Source organism: Vespula vulgaris, chromosome 9 (genome assembly GCF_905475345.1).
Source record: "Vespula vulgaris chromosome 9, iyVesVulg1.1, whole genome shotgun sequence".
NCBI classification, from domain to species: domain Eukaryota; kingdom Metazoa; phylum Arthropoda; class Insecta; order Hymenoptera; family Vespidae; genus Vespula; species Vespula vulgaris.
Window position 1 is genome coordinate 3,435,954 of NC_066594.1, and position 17,675 is coordinate 3,453,628.

At 32.9% G+C, this 17,675-nt stretch overlaps 2 protein-coding genes across 6 annotated transcripts; one reads left to right on the forward strand and one right to left on the reverse strand.

Moving 5' to 3' along the window:
* Positions 1–88: 88 nt before the first annotated feature.
* On the reverse strand, positions 89–3,857 carry LOC127066437 (G kinase-anchoring protein 1-like). Its single transcript, XM_051000210.1, has 6 exons — positions 2,774–3,857; positions 2,257–2,322; positions 1,731–1,965; positions 1,367–1,624; positions 1,140–1,294; positions 89–1,055 (listed from the first exon to the last, which is right to left on the reverse strand). The coding sequence occupies exons 1-6, from the start codon at positions 3,017–3,019 to the stop codon at positions 1,023–1,025; spliced, it is 993 nt and encodes a 330-aa protein (XP_050856167.1). The 5' UTR covers positions 3,020–3,857; the 3' UTR covers positions 89–1,022.
* Positions 3,858–4,069: 212 nt separating this feature from the next.
* LOC127066399 (mucin-17-like) lies at positions 4,070–17,614 on the forward strand. Of its 5 annotated transcripts, none has more exons than XM_051000091.1 (4): positions 4,070–6,009; positions 6,099–6,175; positions 6,273–14,522; positions 14,595–17,614. In XM_051000091.1, the coding sequence occupies exons 1-4, from the start codon at positions 5,834–5,836 to the stop codon at positions 15,437–15,439; spliced, it is 9,348 nt and encodes a 3,115-aa protein (XP_050856048.1). In that variant the 5' UTR covers positions 4,070–5,833; the 3' UTR covers positions 15,440–17,614. The 5 variants fall into 5 exon arrangements, with proteins under 5 accessions (XP_050856048.1, XP_050856050.1, XP_050856051.1 ...); XM_051000093.1 differs by having other exon boundaries at positions 4,071–6,009; positions 6,273–11,204; positions 11,313–17,614; XM_051000094.1 differs by having other exon boundaries at positions 4,071–6,009; positions 6,273–11,189; positions 11,313–17,614.
* Positions 17,615–17,675: the final 61 nt, after the last annotated feature.

Below are 17,675 nucleotides of genomic sequence, written 5' to 3' on the forward strand. Positions count from 1 at the left end.
CGTTTTGTTATTACAATTAATATTAAAAACGATTAGCGACTTATTAAAAATTATTTGTACGTTATCGTGAAATGATCACACATGTATCTGCTATTTTATTACAATTTTATTTGTTTACGTTTGGAACGGATTAAGAGCGTTATTTTCTTTCTCTTTTGACAATGATTTCCGTATTCAAATCATCTACACATTTAATCGAATATTTATATAAAACTAAATGTAATATTCTTAATTATTTTATATATAGGAAATATTTTTTTTTTAAAGTTCACCTTATAAATTCAAATATCTGTGATATGTCTACGCGAATTCAAACGAACTTTATTTGAAAAGATAGTCTTTTGCAAGTCATTTATAATTGATAATTGAACGTAAATGTAAAATTTTAATAATATATTGATATTATTTTTAACTTAACGTCAAATCTAAACAAAGGCCATTAAAAAATATAATGAAATATTTATCGAACATATTTATTACAAAATACTTCAAGTAATATATTTATATTTTTTTGTTTTTTTTTTCTTTTTTCTTTTTTAAATATGTGGTATATTTCAGTATACAATTTAGAAGATAAAGCTATTATACAGGCAATCAATCTTATTATGGAAGAACAATTTTAAAGTTTCGTTTATAAAAATTTGTCTGTCAGCTCGAAATGAGCCCTAATTATCTGACATTAGGTTGTGAATGTTTTACTTAAGAAATAAGAAAACTTAGTAATTATATTATAACTTTCATGAATATCTTATAGAAATGTAAAAAATTAATTACAAAAAAGTTTTATACATATAAGCATAGAAGCATTTTCGTTAAATTATTTTTTTCTTTCATTGACAATGGTTTCACATAGCTACAAAAATAAAAGTACATTCATCGACTTTGCTCAATGTGTCATACAAAACATATTTTTACGAGATCATATCGTTTGTTATTTTTTTCAAAGCTGTTAAAATAATTATTTTCAAAGTGAAAAACTTTACACCACATGATCATAGTGCTTGACATTATTATACTAAAGTTTAGGCATTCTCGCTAGCCAGTCTCTTTTTGTTCTGAAAAATAAAGGATAATAAAATTTCTCATTGTAAATAACGAACTACAATTAGAACAAATGATTACTATATACATATCCTTACACTTTGTTTGGACGATTTAACATCTACACTGGACGTACGAGTTTTGGATCTTTCTTGTTCTAGTTGTGCATGTAAAGATGCTACTTCCGATGTTAATTCGTCGCGAATCTCTTGTAATTTCGCTACCTCTGCTAATACCGATGCCTTGTCCTTCACTAAAAATGGTCGTATTAACCGATATTATTTAGTTGCAAAATATTTTAGACGTGAGATAAAATCAGACTTACTCTCCCCGTGTGAAAGGATTTGATAAAGTTTCGTGTTTCTTTCTTTAACCTGCGTTAGCGCCTTTTTAAGCGTTTCGACTTCTTGCCTGAGTTGACTAATTATCTTATCCCTATTCTCCACTTCCACTCTTAACTGTGCTAATGTAATATCATCATCTATTTTGTTTAATCGTGCTTTCAACATGTCTTTTTGTTTCCCTTTTGTAATTTCTTTCTTTGCCTCTTTGTCAATCCTTTTGAAGAATTCTGCATCTAGTTCTGTAGCAATTATTAATCCCATGACCTAGTTCGCTTAAACCATTTCGATCATGTTTCGCATAAACCGATTGATCAGAGACATTTCTATTTTCTCAAAGTATCATACCTTTAGATTTGTTCTCTTCTGATTCGGACGTTATAACCGGAACTTGCGTCGTGTTCGTTTTCATGTTGTTGAATTCCTCCAATGACATGGTTGCCTTCTTCGACCTTTTACCACCTTTCTTACATTGTTCCTGTTCCTTCTCAGTTTTTGCAGCATTTACTAACCGTTCTTCATAATCTAATTTTGATAACAAGATGGCTTGATGCAGATCTTGCTCAAATGTTTCCTCGACAGCCTTAAGGAAATCACAATTGGACGTGATAACACACAAGACTTATAAATACACGACTACTGAAACAAAATCTTTGATTCAACACTACGACTTAACAGTTCATGGTTTTTTGCTCAAAATTTTAACAACGAATAATAATTAACACCTTTTCAAATGATCTTCCATAAACGTATACAATAGTCAAATGAGAACTATTGTATTGTAGTTGCATTACAATTGGATTAGAAGCAGAGATTTATGTCGAATATTTCAAATAAATTTTAAATAACATATATATGTTTCTACTCTCATTACCATAGAATCTTTTTGCTTCCACTGCTCCCATTGTTGTTCCTCGTTAGCTGACTTTTTCTTTTTTCCCTGTAAAATACAATAATCGAATTTTGATAACGTATATATACAGAACTTATGAGGAACAGACAAAATTGACTTAGAGATTTGCAACAATTAATAAAAATTACTTTTCACTTTATTTTAACATTTCTCAAAGGCATAATAGTTCGTTCTTGTTGTTCTTGCAATATCGTACGTTGACATTGACATGAAATCAATCAAACATGTCTAAAACGTAAGAAAAACAAAATAAAACGAAATAAAAGAAAGAAAAATCACTGCACTTAAATTTAACCAATACTGACTATGCTAATCATAAATGTTGGGAAATTGTAAGAACAACGTGTACGGAAAAAGAATAATAAAAATCGCCAATCGCTTAAATCGACAAAATTGCTGATCGATAAAAGAAAAAATAAATAAAAAGAAAAAACCTTTATACAGAAAGAAACAACAAGGAGGCTAATACGCGCCTTACCTTGCTTTGCTTTTTCTTGTCATCTTTCTTCGGCTGCTGCTGCTGCGGCTGCTGCTGTTGTTGTTGTTCTTGTTGTTGTTGTTGTTGTTGTTGCTGCTGCTGCTGCTGCTGTTGTTGCTTCGACTTGTCACCTTTACCCTTTTGATTCGTTTTACCGGCCGACGTATTCTTCTGAGACTTCTTTGGCTTATAATCGTCATCTTCGATACTAAGAACGGCAAATCGCGATGGGACAGCGGTCGCCATTTTTACGATTTACGAAATTCACGCAGTCAAACGAGAGAATAAGATAAAAAGAGGGAGAAAGAGAGATATAACTTCCGGTACCTTATGAATTATAATTATGATAGTTACCAAATTATCCTATTTTCACTTATCGTAACGCACGGTATTTTAATTATCGTTAAATCGTTAACAGAGCACGCGTTGTTTCCCGTAGAATGAAATTTATGGCGAACGCTCGAAAAAAAAAACCAAGTTCGATCGCAACGTACGACTATGCAAACCGGAAACCAGCAGTAATGTCGACGTAATAAATCAGCGCCTCTGGTGGTACAAACAGCTAATTAATAGTTTACCCGCCCGGCGACACAGTACTGCCAACTGTTGCTAATGAAAATTTAATCTTATTTCTGCCTTTAATTGAATTGTTATTTTCTTCTTCTCTTTCTTTTTATAACACATTTTATATATTTCGTAATATAAAAACAATTAGTTAATAACTATGAATTTATCTCCTCCAATCGTACTACTCAACGATTAAAATCCTTTATTAATACCTTTACACTTTTATTGTCTAGTTTCTCAAAATTCGTAGGAAATCATAAAAATTATGAATACTACGATATATGTAAAACGTAAATAAAACCTGTATCGATTTCAATCGTATCTTTACACTCGGAATTATAATAGCCTATATATCATAGATCAGACAGATTAACTTGAATATGAACCTTAAAAAATTGTCCGATTCTTAACGTTACATCGATGAGTGCTAATAATCGATGCAATTGCGAGATGAAATTAGATTAAGGCACAGATTGAAAACCCCTTTCCCTCCAAAAAAAAAGAAGAAAAAAAGAAACGAAAAAAAGATAGAGAAAAAAAATAGAAAAAACATAATGTAAAAAAAAACTAATATGCAAGTATTCGAGCTTTTCTTTTTTTTTTTTTTTTTATATAAAATATAACACTAATACAATACATCTCTTTTCTCCCTTGTGTTCTTCGATATAAGATAACGAATAAATAACAATGAAAGTTCGTAAATATTTCGATAATGATTAGAAAATAGAACGTAAGGGAAAAAGGTGAACGATCGGAAGAAAATAATAATCGTATTTAAATAGAGAAATGATAATCTTTCGGAGAGAGGAGGAGTATCGTTGGCAAGCCTGAACGCGCTATCGAGAACTCGAGCAACAAGAGAGAAGGAAGTATCCATCTACACATCCATCCCGTCTAGCATATAGGAGGACCCCGTTGCATGTCGGGAAACGAACATGTACGTACGTCGTAGGAGCGACGTAAAGCGTTAAGCGTGTTTCTCGCGTTTGCGTTCAGAGTTTATATCCACGTTCGCAGTTTCGCGTGTGCGCGCGGAAAGATCGCATTTGCGTGGTGTTGTAATACGTTTCGTTGTAAGAAAAACGAAGCTACTCTCTGCCTTCCTTACCTCCTCCTGCTCCTCCTCTGTCGCTGCTGCTTCTGTTGGTGGTGCTACTGCTGCCGCTGCCGCTGTTAGTGGTGGTGCGTGTATTTGGTGCGGTGAGAGAGGCGAGGCGCGAGAAGAAGATTTATACTTTGTTCCTTTTTTCTCCTTTTTTCTCTCATTCTATTAGTCTTCTTGATTTGGGACCGAAGCCAATTTCACAGAGTTGATGATATGCGCTCGCTAATAAAGCAGGTATCCACTCGTTAAAGTCCCGGAACTACATACGTCTTTTTACGTGCTTTGCGGAATTCTATCCGATTTTATACGACATATCACGAAATTCGCGGGCTAAAATGCCCGACGTGAATCCTGCGGGCAACAACGTCGACATACAACGAACCAGGATCAACGAAAAGGTGCGCGGTCAGGGGGACGACGCTCGCTCCTGCTTTCCCGCGAATACATCATCGTTCCGGTCGTTCCACCTATCGTCCTATCAAAGAGGCGACCAATTTTAAAAGACTTCTGTTTGGTGATCTTTCTTTCTTTCTTCCTTTCTTCCTTTCTTTTTTTCTTTCTTTCTTTCTTTCTCTTTCTCTGTTTCTGTCTCTCTCACTCTCTCGCTCTCTTTCTTTCTCTTTCTCTCTGTCTCTGTCTGTCTGTCTGTCTGTCTCTCTCTCTCTCTCTCTCTCTCTCTCTCTCTCTCTCTCTCTCTCTCTCTCTCTCTCTCTCTCTCTCTCTCCCTCTCTTCCTCTTCACTTTTCGTCGGTGATATTACAATCAGAAGAGAGGACATTTGATCGACATCGTTCGTTACGTCGTTTAAAACAACGCTTTTTACGACGTTTTATAACTTTTCCTCCTCTTCTGAACTCTGAAGAGAGCATGTTGCTGTTAGATATTTTAAAAGAAAGGCTAAAAGACAGACGTTCTACTTCCAATTTGAAGAACACAAAGAACATGTTAATTGGACTACTCTAAGTGTTTGTGATAACACCTCAAAACGAGCTAATACACATTGTAATTTTATGTAAGTTCATTCAATTTGATAGAATAGATAGAAGTTCGGATCTTTACCTACTTGAATGACAAGAACGTAATATGGTAACACTAATGTGAAAAAAACGATTTTTGGTGTCTCTATTGTACTTTGATTTATTTCGTCATATTGATTTAATCTTTTATTACAATTTTTTAAGCGTGTAATATCAATTGTGATGTCAAGAGACTACAAAATATCTATATAAGGATTATACAAGTTCTTGAGTTCTCGTTATAAAGTATAAGTTTGCTTGACTGGTATTATTGACGCTCTTTTAATCATAGATCTGAAAGCAGTTCTATGATATTTATTTATCAAGTCAATGTTGATTTTATAAAGAAATATATCCAATTATCGTGCTAAGATGTGCGAGCAGACAGAAATAAATTATTTGGATGGTGATATCGTTTGGGTGAAGCTAGGAGGATGTTGGTGGCCAGGACAAGTTACTGGTTTTCATAATTTACCCGAAGATATTCAACGTGAGTTTCAAAAGAAACCATTGATTGCTGCTGTTAAGTTCTTCCAAGAAGATACATAGTAAGTTATCTTGTTCTCTTTTGTATTAAAACTATTATTTTAGCACACGGTATTATATTGCTGTGCTTTTACACTTTATTTGTTTACAGCGAATACGTCAAAAATTATCAACAAATTTATAAATATAATTGTACACTCAAAGATGAATTTATTAGAAAAGGTTTGGGTATGTAAAATTATATTAAGTAGTTACTTTTTTTTTTGTTTTTTTTTTCCCCTTGAATTAGAATGTTTTACATACTTATCTGTACGTATCTTTACAGATAAATATAGGAGTAAGATCAAAGATGGTGCTAGTTACATGTCCAAATTTCCTGGTGATGTTGAAATGGCAGAAAAACTAACTGGAGGAGATCCAGATATATTGAATAGTGATAAATTCAGTCCTGAAGAAAAACCAGATATATCTGCATTATTTGGAGATAAAAAAGTGCAGAAGAAGAAAAAAGATCGAGATGAATCGCATAGAAGGAGTGATGGTACTGAAAATATAAGGAAAATTACACATCCCCGATTTTTGAAAGAAAGTGACCACGAAGTTCGTATTCGTCAGCAACCAAGTAGCTTACCACCCACACCACATAGTTTATCTACTCCACAATATCCTTGTCATTTGTGCAATTTTACCTCTTCTCGAGTTAATGTCATCATTTGTCACATAAAAAGTCATAGGTCTGGTAATTCCTCTGTGGCAAGATCAAGAGTGAAAACTTATTCGCAGTCGAGAAGTAAAGATTCTGACACACCTAAGAGAAAATACGTTAAAAAAGAGAAGAATCAGCATAAAAATAAAATTGAAAGTACTATGGATTCAGGAAAAAGAAAACAAAGTAAGCAAAATGAAAAACCAAACAAAAAGAAGAAATCGGACCCTGAACTTCGTGAAAAACTATTGGCAGATTGGGACGATGAATCTGATGAAGAAATCAGTTTTGATCAAAATAAATCTTTTAACACTAGTACAAGCAGAAGTTCACCCACAAGAGATCAATCATATATGGATGTTAGCGAAGAGCATAAGGAAGCGACACCTTCGGAGATTACAGACACCCATGAAATTCTTGCAGAAACTGAAAAGTTACTTAGGGAAACTGAAAAATTTGCATCCATTAATATAGAGTCAGATACATTGACTAGCAGTGTACGCAAAGTTGAATGTAATATAGAAGAGAAAGAGCCATTATCTCCAAATCTCGATAAAGATGAATTGACAGATAAATTCGATAAAGAAAAAGAAACTTCAAATTTAGAATGTGAGAATAAGCATTCTACATTTGATAAGGATGACAAAAAATCTCGATTATCTTGTTTCGACTTCGATGAAGATGATGTGCCTGAGCCATCTATACCGCCCGTAAGAAAAATTCCAAGAGTATTTGGTGAAAAGAATTTATCTTTAAAGAAAGAAATAATTAAAGAATTTGAAATGAGTCAAGCTTTAAGAACGGAGAAAGAAGTGGGAAGTGATAAAATATTGGCTGCAATGGAACATGACATATCTAAAAAGAGTAACAAAACTGAAGAAACTATGTTAAAGAATAATTTAGATATACAAGATACTGAAAAGATTGATGATAGTAGTAAAAGTTCAGATACAAATGATGAAACTAATAATAAGTTAGTTGAAAGTGAAAAGAAAAGTGAAGGCAAAAGTGATGAAATGATATCACAAGACAAAGAAAAACAAAAATCTAGTAATAATTGTGAAACTGAATTAGAAATAGTAGAAATTTTTGAAGTTGAGAAGGAAGTGACCCAAGATGGGAATTCTGCAAATATTAATAAGGGATCAGAGCCTAAAACCTCAATAGATAAAAATGATTCTGATAAACTGATGACAGATAATGAGACGTGCGTAGAAGACAAGACGAGGGAGACACCACCTGCTACAAATAATGTCATAGAAAAAATTGAAGTAAGTCAGGATAATACGATTACTAAACAAATGGATGATACATTGTCAGAACAATTCACTACAGAAACAGAGGATGAAACTGTCTCTGAATCGGCAGAGACTCTTCCTGAGCAAAGTGAAAGCTCTGATGTGGACTTGAATGAAGTGCCTAAATCTGAGAAGGATATTTTATTAAGTAATCTACAAGGGGAATTAACTTTCAAGATTAAAAGAAGAAGAGGTAGGCCACGGAAAAGTACAGAATCTGTAGATACTTCTGTTGATGATAATGAAAAAACATTAAAAGATAATAGAAGTAGAACATCAGAATCTGATACTGATCGTTCTTATAGTGGAAGGAAAAGAAAACCAAATAAGAGATATTTTGAATCGGATGAATCTACACAAGAAGAAAAGAGTATTTTTAAAACTGATGATAGTCAATCTGAGGGTGATGAAAGATTTCATGAAAAACCAAAGGTTAAATCTAGAAGGGGAAAGAAATTAATGGGACAAAAAAATAAGAATATTGATTCAGTGAAGCAAATGGAAGAATTGGAACTATCTGAAGAAATGATGGAAGTTACAGAAGATAATGTCAAAACGGCAAAACTTAGTCCAAAGCATGTTTCTCCTGATCAAAATGATATAATTAGTGAAATATCTTTGGAAAAGAAACCTCCGGATGATGAAATTACTACCAGTACGTCTCAGAAAACGTCCCTTGAATGTACAAATATGGAAGTTAATATGGAGCAATCGGATACAACTCTCTTGTCAGAGAGTCTAACGTTATTACCACCCAAAGATGTTATAATCGAACCGCTAAAAGAAGAAACAGAATTATTACAAGTTATGAACCAGGAAACAGAAACAGATCTTATATTAAATAAAACCTCTATTGTTGAGGAACTATTAAAGAATGAAAATGAAAGTGCTTCAAAAACAGTTGAACTTCAAGGTTCTAACAATGCAGATATACAAAAACAATCAGATGTGTCAAAAACTACTATTGATATGTTACCACCAAAGAAATCTCAAATAAAAAAATTTGAATTATCACAGCTTGATATTCCTTCTGAAAGCACTACCACAGATCATGATACTGAATCTCAAGAAGAAGAAAATCAATTCATCAATATTGAGAATAAGATAAATGCAAAGTCGACAGATTTGGAAGATAAAAATGTGTCGTCAGAAAGTATTGAAAAAGTAGAAAGTAAAATATCAACTGACTTAAATATTGAAATTGAAATGAAAGAAGCTATAGAAATTACGACTGCAGAAGATAAAAAATCACAACAAATACACACTGATGCAGTTGTCTCGAAAGACATTGCACAATATGACGAGCGAGCAGAAAGTAAAAAATCCTCTGAACAAGATGGGGAAGATACTAAATCTGAGGATATAGAATCAATGCCTAAAGATATTATGAAGACATCAAGTGATCCACAAACGTTGAAAAAATTAATGCAAACTAGATATAAAGGAAAAGTAATTCCAGAACCAGGAGTAAAATCAAAAAAAGAAAAAGATGCTTTCTTGGATGAGAAGCCAATAAATACATTTCAAGAAGCTTTTTTAAAGACTTTACAAATGGATAAGAAAAAAGATGTTTTAGAAGATAATGAATTAATTTCTAGCAAAGGGAAAAAATGTAATAAGAAGTCAATTAAGCGAAAAAGTGATGAACTCAATAATGTAAATACAGTAGTACTTGGTATACAAGACGTAAAAGTTGGAAATCTAGAAGAAAATACAGATTTGTCAGAAAATGTTTCCAGTATGCAAAGTCAAGAAAATCTTCCAAATGTTTCCATTATGAGTGGGTTTCATGGCGTTGAAGTAGTAGTACAAGAGAATATTGAAACTAATAAAAAAGTTGATGAACCTGTCTTACAGAATACTAGTCAAATGCCATCTTCATCTCATGAATACAATCTAATATCACAAACTCAATTACCATTGTTAGAAGATACTGCAAATTCAACAAATTTAGATTTCCCAAAGATTGAGGAATCGCCAAAAGTAGAAGTTCCTGCTCCTTCACCGACATCCGAAGCTAATATACCGGTAAAAAAGCGTGAAATGCCAAGAATCATAGAAAATGTTACTTTAACAGAACCAATGCAAATTCTAAAATCTAAACTATTAGATAAATTACCCCAGAAAGGAATAAAGCATAAATTAGAAAGCGATACAAAAAGAAATGATCCAAAAGGAAGTCCGAAAGCAAAAATTATGAAAATAGAATCCTTACCTTCTAACAGTAAAATGAAAACTGGATTAAAGGTAAATTCTCCGAATCTTTCGTTAACACAAAAACTTCAAGTTTTAAAGGCCGAAGAAAATGAAGGTGCTGCAATTGAAAAAGCAAATGTACAAACAACTCAGGCACTAACAGCAACATCATCAGGAAGTGAGAAATATATTCAGCAAAGTTCACAAAGTCTGGCTGATATGGAGTTAGATATTAATTCAATGCCATTTGTTTTAAGTGAAGATGTATTAACACCAGAAAATATAGAACAAATGCCTGTTGTTATATCATCTATCATACCAGCATCTAGTTCAGTAGCACCTACATTATCTCTTGCTCCTACTACTCAGGCTGTAACACCTAATCAGATGCAACTCAAATCTGAGAGTACTTCTGAAGCATCTCCTACAAAAAAGAAAAGTGGGACACCTGCAATTCTGAAGAATAAATACAGAGCAAAACCTATAATTACAAGTATCAGAACAATTGTACCACCACTCACAGGAGGTGTGAAAGGATTAAAATTCCAAAACACACCAGCTGGCAAAGCAACACCTATTTTAACACAAAAGGCATCACCCGGAAAATATGTAGTAGTACATACAGCTGGAGGTCAGCAAGTACGGTATAGCGTACAGGGAAAATCTGGAGTGCAACAAAAAATTGCTGTATCACCAGGCAAAGGTACAGGAAATCCTCAAGTAGTACATCAAGGTGGGAAAGTGGTTATATTTACATCAGCACAGTCCGGTCAAACGAAGATGATACCACTAAATATATCAAAAACATTAAGTGGTAAAAGAATTATGACAAACAAAGGTCAACTTCTGTGTCCTATCAGTCCACAAAATATTGTAACTTCGAAGACGATTATTGCTCCAAAAGGAGACAATAATTCACCTACAACATCCAAACTTGGTCCAAAAATCATAAATACACCAAGTATTATTACTTCCAAAGGAGTGTTGACACCTTTATCAGGAACTATTACAAAAACTGCTTTATTAGGGACCTTGTCGCAAGGTATTCTAACAAAAGGTGGAATATATACTCCTATAAGCGCTTCTGCTTTAGGAAGTAGAACAATTATAAATTCTAAAGCTTTAGTTACAAAAGGTGCTACTATATTATCTTCTCAAAATCTAGGTGGACCAAAAGCTATTCTGACACCAATATCTCAAACCATTGGAGGAAAACCAATTCTTGGCACAAATCTTGTTACATCTAAAGGTACAGTTCTTACTCCAGTGACTGGGCAACAAGTTAAAGCAATAGTGGCAAAAAGTCCGTCAAAAAGCGGTAAAATGCAATATCAATCGATGCAACACAAAGCACAATTGTCTGCTGCACAAAAAGCCCACAAAGTTCCATTGTCTTCATCACAAAGTAGAGGTTCATCATCAAAATCTTCAAGTAGTTCTATGGTGTTCCAAAATACTGGATCGAGTTCCAAAGTTACTTCACAGAGTAAAAAAATAAATAAACAAATGGCTATTCAACAGAGCACTGCGATGCAGAATCTTTCAAGTCAAAGTAATACATCGCAAACGGTAACACCGCAAGTTCAACAGAAAGGAAAATCTGTATCTTCATCCAGTGTCCAAAAAGTTCTTATTCCTCGAAGCGGTAGCCGTCAGTCAAGAAATCAGCAAAAAATTGTCGTTCAAAAGATGCAAGAAGCAAATGCAGCACAAAATATACAGTCGAAACAAAATATTTTAAGTTCTCATACGACGTTACCTAATATTTCTAAGCCCATGACACAACATAAACACACAAGTGGAAATGCAATGACTCCTAAAAATACCGCAAAGAGTCATATGACAAATAAAAGTTCTCAAAAGAATTTATTAAATATTGCCATGAACTCTATATCTGGTACAAATGTAAATACCAATTTGTCTGCACCATTATCTTTACCACCTTTAGAACCTATCGAGCCAGAGACAAAATTGAAAATGGATAATACAATTATTGAAAATGTGCAGAAGGATCAATCGAATGTAGAGAAAGTTCATATAGAAAAGAGTACAGAAATAGAAAAAATAGATGAGCCGAAGGTAACTACCCAGCCACAGATCATGGCTTTACCAACAGAAAGTAGTGATGGTACCCAAACCTATGTTTTGGTAACTATTGATGAACAAGGTCAAATACAACCATTAGATAATAATACACTTATGTCTCTTGAGGGAACAACTCAAAATCCGGATGGAACAAGAACTTTATACATAGATCCTAGTTCACTAGGTGAGGCTACAACATTGGATAATATCGTTCTCCAATTTGACAATGGAGTGCTTCCAAATGTAGCAACCAGTACTAATGAAGCAAGCCAAACTATAATGTCAGACAGTTTCCCTACATCAGAAATAATACAAACATCAAATCAAGATATTTTAGCAGCAGCTCTAGCTAACACTGATTTTCAACAAGAAATTAATCTACCTGAAAATCCAACAGGAAGTGTAATGACTACTGGATTGACTCAGACTAGCTTAATTAATCAAACGATTCTACAATCAACGATCATACCACCAACAGAGCCAATATCTTCTCCATCTGTGTTAGAGACATCGTTGACTTTGAATCAACCGATCATGACGCCGCTTGAAGTTCCAAGTAATCTCCCAATTCAATCAGAATCCTCAGCTTCTATAGTTTCAGCAATACCATCTTCCTTGGAATTACCAATTACTATTACAAATCCGAATATTTCATATATATCTACGGGAGAAACACAAATTCAAATTCCTGGTAATTCTATGCCAGATATTGGAGATATTATGGATAGTACAGCTTCAACTGAAATTGCAAGAACAGACATTCCTACTAGTACTCAATATTTAGTAATACCTAACTTAGATGAAAATATGACTGTTAAGACCCAAGAGGCTGTAAGTGGTACCAATGTTTCTTATTCGGTTTCATTACCATGCAATATCGTATTAGAAACTACACCGGTTCAAACCACTCCATCAATGCCTATAATAGATGATACATATACAGATAATACTCAATTTTCGACATCCATACAAACTTCGATTGCCGCAGAACATAATTTTGCTGATGTACCAGTATCTGAGATGTTAGTTTCTAAAGCTTCCATCACATCTCCAGTAAATGTACAAATGTCAGATGTTACAGTTGCGTCAGAAATGAATGTTACCTCTCAAGAAGTTCCTATGTCTTCTCAAGATTCGTCTATTTCAACAAATGAAACTTGTATTTTAAAAAAGGCAGATGATGCTGCAATACCTTTAGAAGAAATTTATCCATCTCGAGAAATTCCTGTTTCATCTCAAGAACTAATTTTACAGCCAAACATTAAAAAAGATGTAACACATGACATAACGGTTACCACGCAAGAAAAGATATCTAATAATGAAAATATACTAAATCTGCAATTAGTGGATCAAGCTGTAAATTCTATGACTAGTAGCATGCCTATTTTAGACAACGATGCTTTAATACAATCGGAATCTAATATAAAAGTACAATCTGTAGAACATATGGCATTTGAAGTAACAGATTCGGTAACAGATATGGAAACTTCTTCTCAAGAAACAGATACTGAAAGTAAATTTAAGCAATTTTCTTATAAGGACGATGTTAATATTAAAGTTGCTTCACCAACACTGGTAGAACAAACTGCTACAACGAATCAAACAGAAACAATACATGAGGTATTGCAAGGTATATCTGTAGTACAATCGTTAAATAATACTAACACAGAAAATATAAAAGTAGAGGAAGCTGTTGATTCAGAAATATATAATTCTACGGTAAAACCGTCGGGAGATTGTCAAGCAGATGAACCAACATCGCAAGATGAATCGGACGGTAATCATGTCCAAGGGAACATTCAAATACATTTTGGAAAAACTCAAGTAGAAAGCAATCAGGAAACTCCATCACAATCCTTTGAACAATTTGATATATCGATGACAAATGACCCTGCAGATTTACCCAGCCAATCTGCATCTAAACTTGAAAATTCCGGTGAACCATCACAGTCAGTTACGTACGAACCAATGGAAACGGACGAAGAAACAATTGCTAGAGAACCACCGACTCAATCGTTCGAACATTTAAAACAAAATGAAGCTTCTCAGTCTTACGAAACGTCTACCGAGGTAAATGTAAATGCACCAACACAATCTTTCAATGAACTAATGCAAAGTCATGATGGAAGAATTGTTACAAACGAAGCCATTGATGATCAAAGTTTTCCAACACAAAGTTACGAAGTTGGTAAAGTAGAAAATATACCGGACAATTTAGAAACGGATGCTGAAATTAGTCAAGAAGGCAACATACCATCACAATCAAATGACATTGGAACTGATGGTATAGGTACATCATCAGTTTCTACCAATAACTCTGGCCTGAATGAAGATGAGACAGCTAGTTCATCATATGTTCCAGAGACTCCTGAGAATCAAGAAAGAGATCAGGATCAAGAAAGTGCAATAAGTACTTCGTCATACGAAATCCCACCTTGTGAGGAATTGAACATTGCTTCATCCAGTACAATACCTGATACATCAGTTAGGACGGAACATACGAGTATCCATGACAATGGAGTACCTGAAATACCTACATCTTCATATAATCTAAATCCAGATATTACTTCTACTCATATTGATTCTGTACCTACATCAAGCTATGAGGATCAGGTTATAGTAGAACAAAATGTCTCAACCTCTTACGAGGTTCCAGTGTCAATGCCTGGCCTAGAAGAAACGTCCTCACAAAATTTTGTTACAGAAAGTACAGACCATAGAAACGAACCCTCCAGCTATTATACCCATCACCAAGAAGTAACTGCAAGTTATTACGAATCTGTTGATCAAGAAGGAAATTCTAGATTGGAAGAAGATCCACAAGAGGAAGTAACTCCTAGTTATTATGAAGGTAATCCACAAGTAGCAAGTCAAAGCTATTTTACACCAGAAGAAGCAACTCCAAGTTATTCCAGTAGAAATGTTTCTTCGGGTTATTATGGTCATAGACCAGAGAGCGAAGCCAGTCAAAGTTACTATTCAGCAGATGATTTGGAAAAAACAGAGCAATCAAATTCGCAGAATATTGAAGCGTCGCAAAGTTTTTATCAAGAGCATACGGATGAATTACGATTAAGACAGCAAGGAGAAGCTACCCCGACATATTCGGAACGGTATCCCGTCGATTATACATTAGACAATTCGCCAATAGAGAGGCATGACCTTGTAGAAAGTTCTGTACCAGCCACTAAGCCTATGGAAAGGTAATATATTGTTACAGAATTTTGCGAAACATTGTAATGAGAAGTTTCTTTTTTAAAATAGACTATTCAGAGTTATAACTATTGATTGATAAACTCGAGTCTATTTTTAAATGTACATAGAATGTTAAGGTAATAAGTGCTTAGATTTAAGGCTAAATTTTCTTATAATAATTTATATCTACTTATCTATCTATCTATATATATACATAGTATCTCTCTCTATAATATATAACGTGTGTATATATATATATAACTATATATATATATATGTTTATTATATATACATATATATATCATATCGTTTATATATATGTTATCATATATATATATATATCATATATATCATATATGTATATATACACATACACACACATACACAAAAACGGATGCAATCCGTTTACTGGATTTGGTACATAAACATTGTAGATCATGATTGAAGAATGTGGTTTTTATTACAATAATGTCGTAACCTTACCTTGTGACACAGTTTGATGTAAAAGTAAAAAATCGCTCGTACAATATTCAAATTGTACGGGTTCATTAAACAATATAGAATGGACGTTTTATTAATCCATTTTTAATTTCTCCTAAATGTTACGTAACTTGTTAAGTCATTTATGTGAAAACATTTTATTATCATATGTGTAATATCGTTGAGTAGTAGTAAGATTCACAGACCATTCATTGCGTAGTATAACTCTGTTAGAGTGGATGTTTTATATCATCCAAACGTTTCACATGATCTGAGATGTAATCGAATCTTATTAAAAAAGAGTTAGAAAATATTTTTACATTGTTATATTTCGTGATTGAAAAGTATCAAAAAATGCAAATTGTAGGATTTTACTGCTACTCTGTGATGTCAACTTATAGTGGGCAATTCTTCGTTTGTACAACAAAACAAAAACTTGTCTGCAGGTTCATAAATGATACAATATTCACAAAAATATACCTATATTAATGTTGTGCATTTCTTCTGTTCTATTCAATACAAAGCATGTTCGAACTGGCAATCGAAGATTTCGTTTTATGAACAGATTATTGATTACTCGACTTTCAATAATATACCTGCAGATATCAGTTTTTCGAAGTATGAGCAATCATCAATATAAAAAAAGCGAGCGAACTAAGGATTGTGCACATTAAGCTTAATGTTTACTTCATAAGAAATAGATTATAAATCGATATGAAAAATAAAAAAGCCTATCATTTCAATTATCACAGCTGTGTAACCTGTATGTTAAAATGATGTAAAAGAAAAAATAGCTCATTAGAAAATCTGTCATGTTTGAGATGTACCTAAATTTATATGTATGTATCCTGAATGTGATTATTTTTATCGCAATTAGTTGAATGTGCACAAAAAGAGGGAATTTTATTATAATGTATAATATCAACATTAAGAATTGAAAGGTTAATATATTTATGTATACTAGATATATAGAAAGTTTATATGTAGAGATCATATTGTACAATTAATAATTGTGCAGTCATTAAAGTACTTTAAAAGTAAATTGATTTGTAAAAAAAAAAAAAAAAAAAAACAATATTTGTTTGATTCTACTCGAACAAGACAGATTTGCTAAATTATCCTACTAAGAATTATATTATATTCTTTATAGTGTTGTGTTATCAAAAATAAATCAATATTTTTATTTTTCGTGACGTTTTTAACTATCGTCACGCATGTACATATTATGTTGATATCTGAGAAGAAGAATTCTCATATTAAGTAACTTTCAAATATATTGGGACATTCTAGGCATTTCTAGCCTATATTTGCAAAAAAAAAAAATGGACTGAATTGTTATCGTTTTCTTATTGTCTTGATTTTTTTGATACATACGTCTCTTCCGCTATCATGAATTCATGAGTTAAATAAAATTTCGCATACTACGAATAGTAATAAATGTTGTGAAAGGTCAAGAAAATAATTAACATTTTCTATCAAACTTTCTGGTACTGTCGTATGTTGGGATATATGTATTAACCTGTTAAAATAATTGAATATAAGTGGCATAAAGTGATAATGAATAAAATAGTACTATTGCGTTCATGTATATTAATAACAATTTGATATTTTCAACACTAACAATAATACCTTCTTATTTCTACTGTGTGCACCATTCACGATTGTAACTAAGAGATAAAATAAATATACAAATATTTACATAACAGATTATATGTATGATTATTATAATTATCTTATCCGTAATATTTTAATCATCCTCATAAAACGA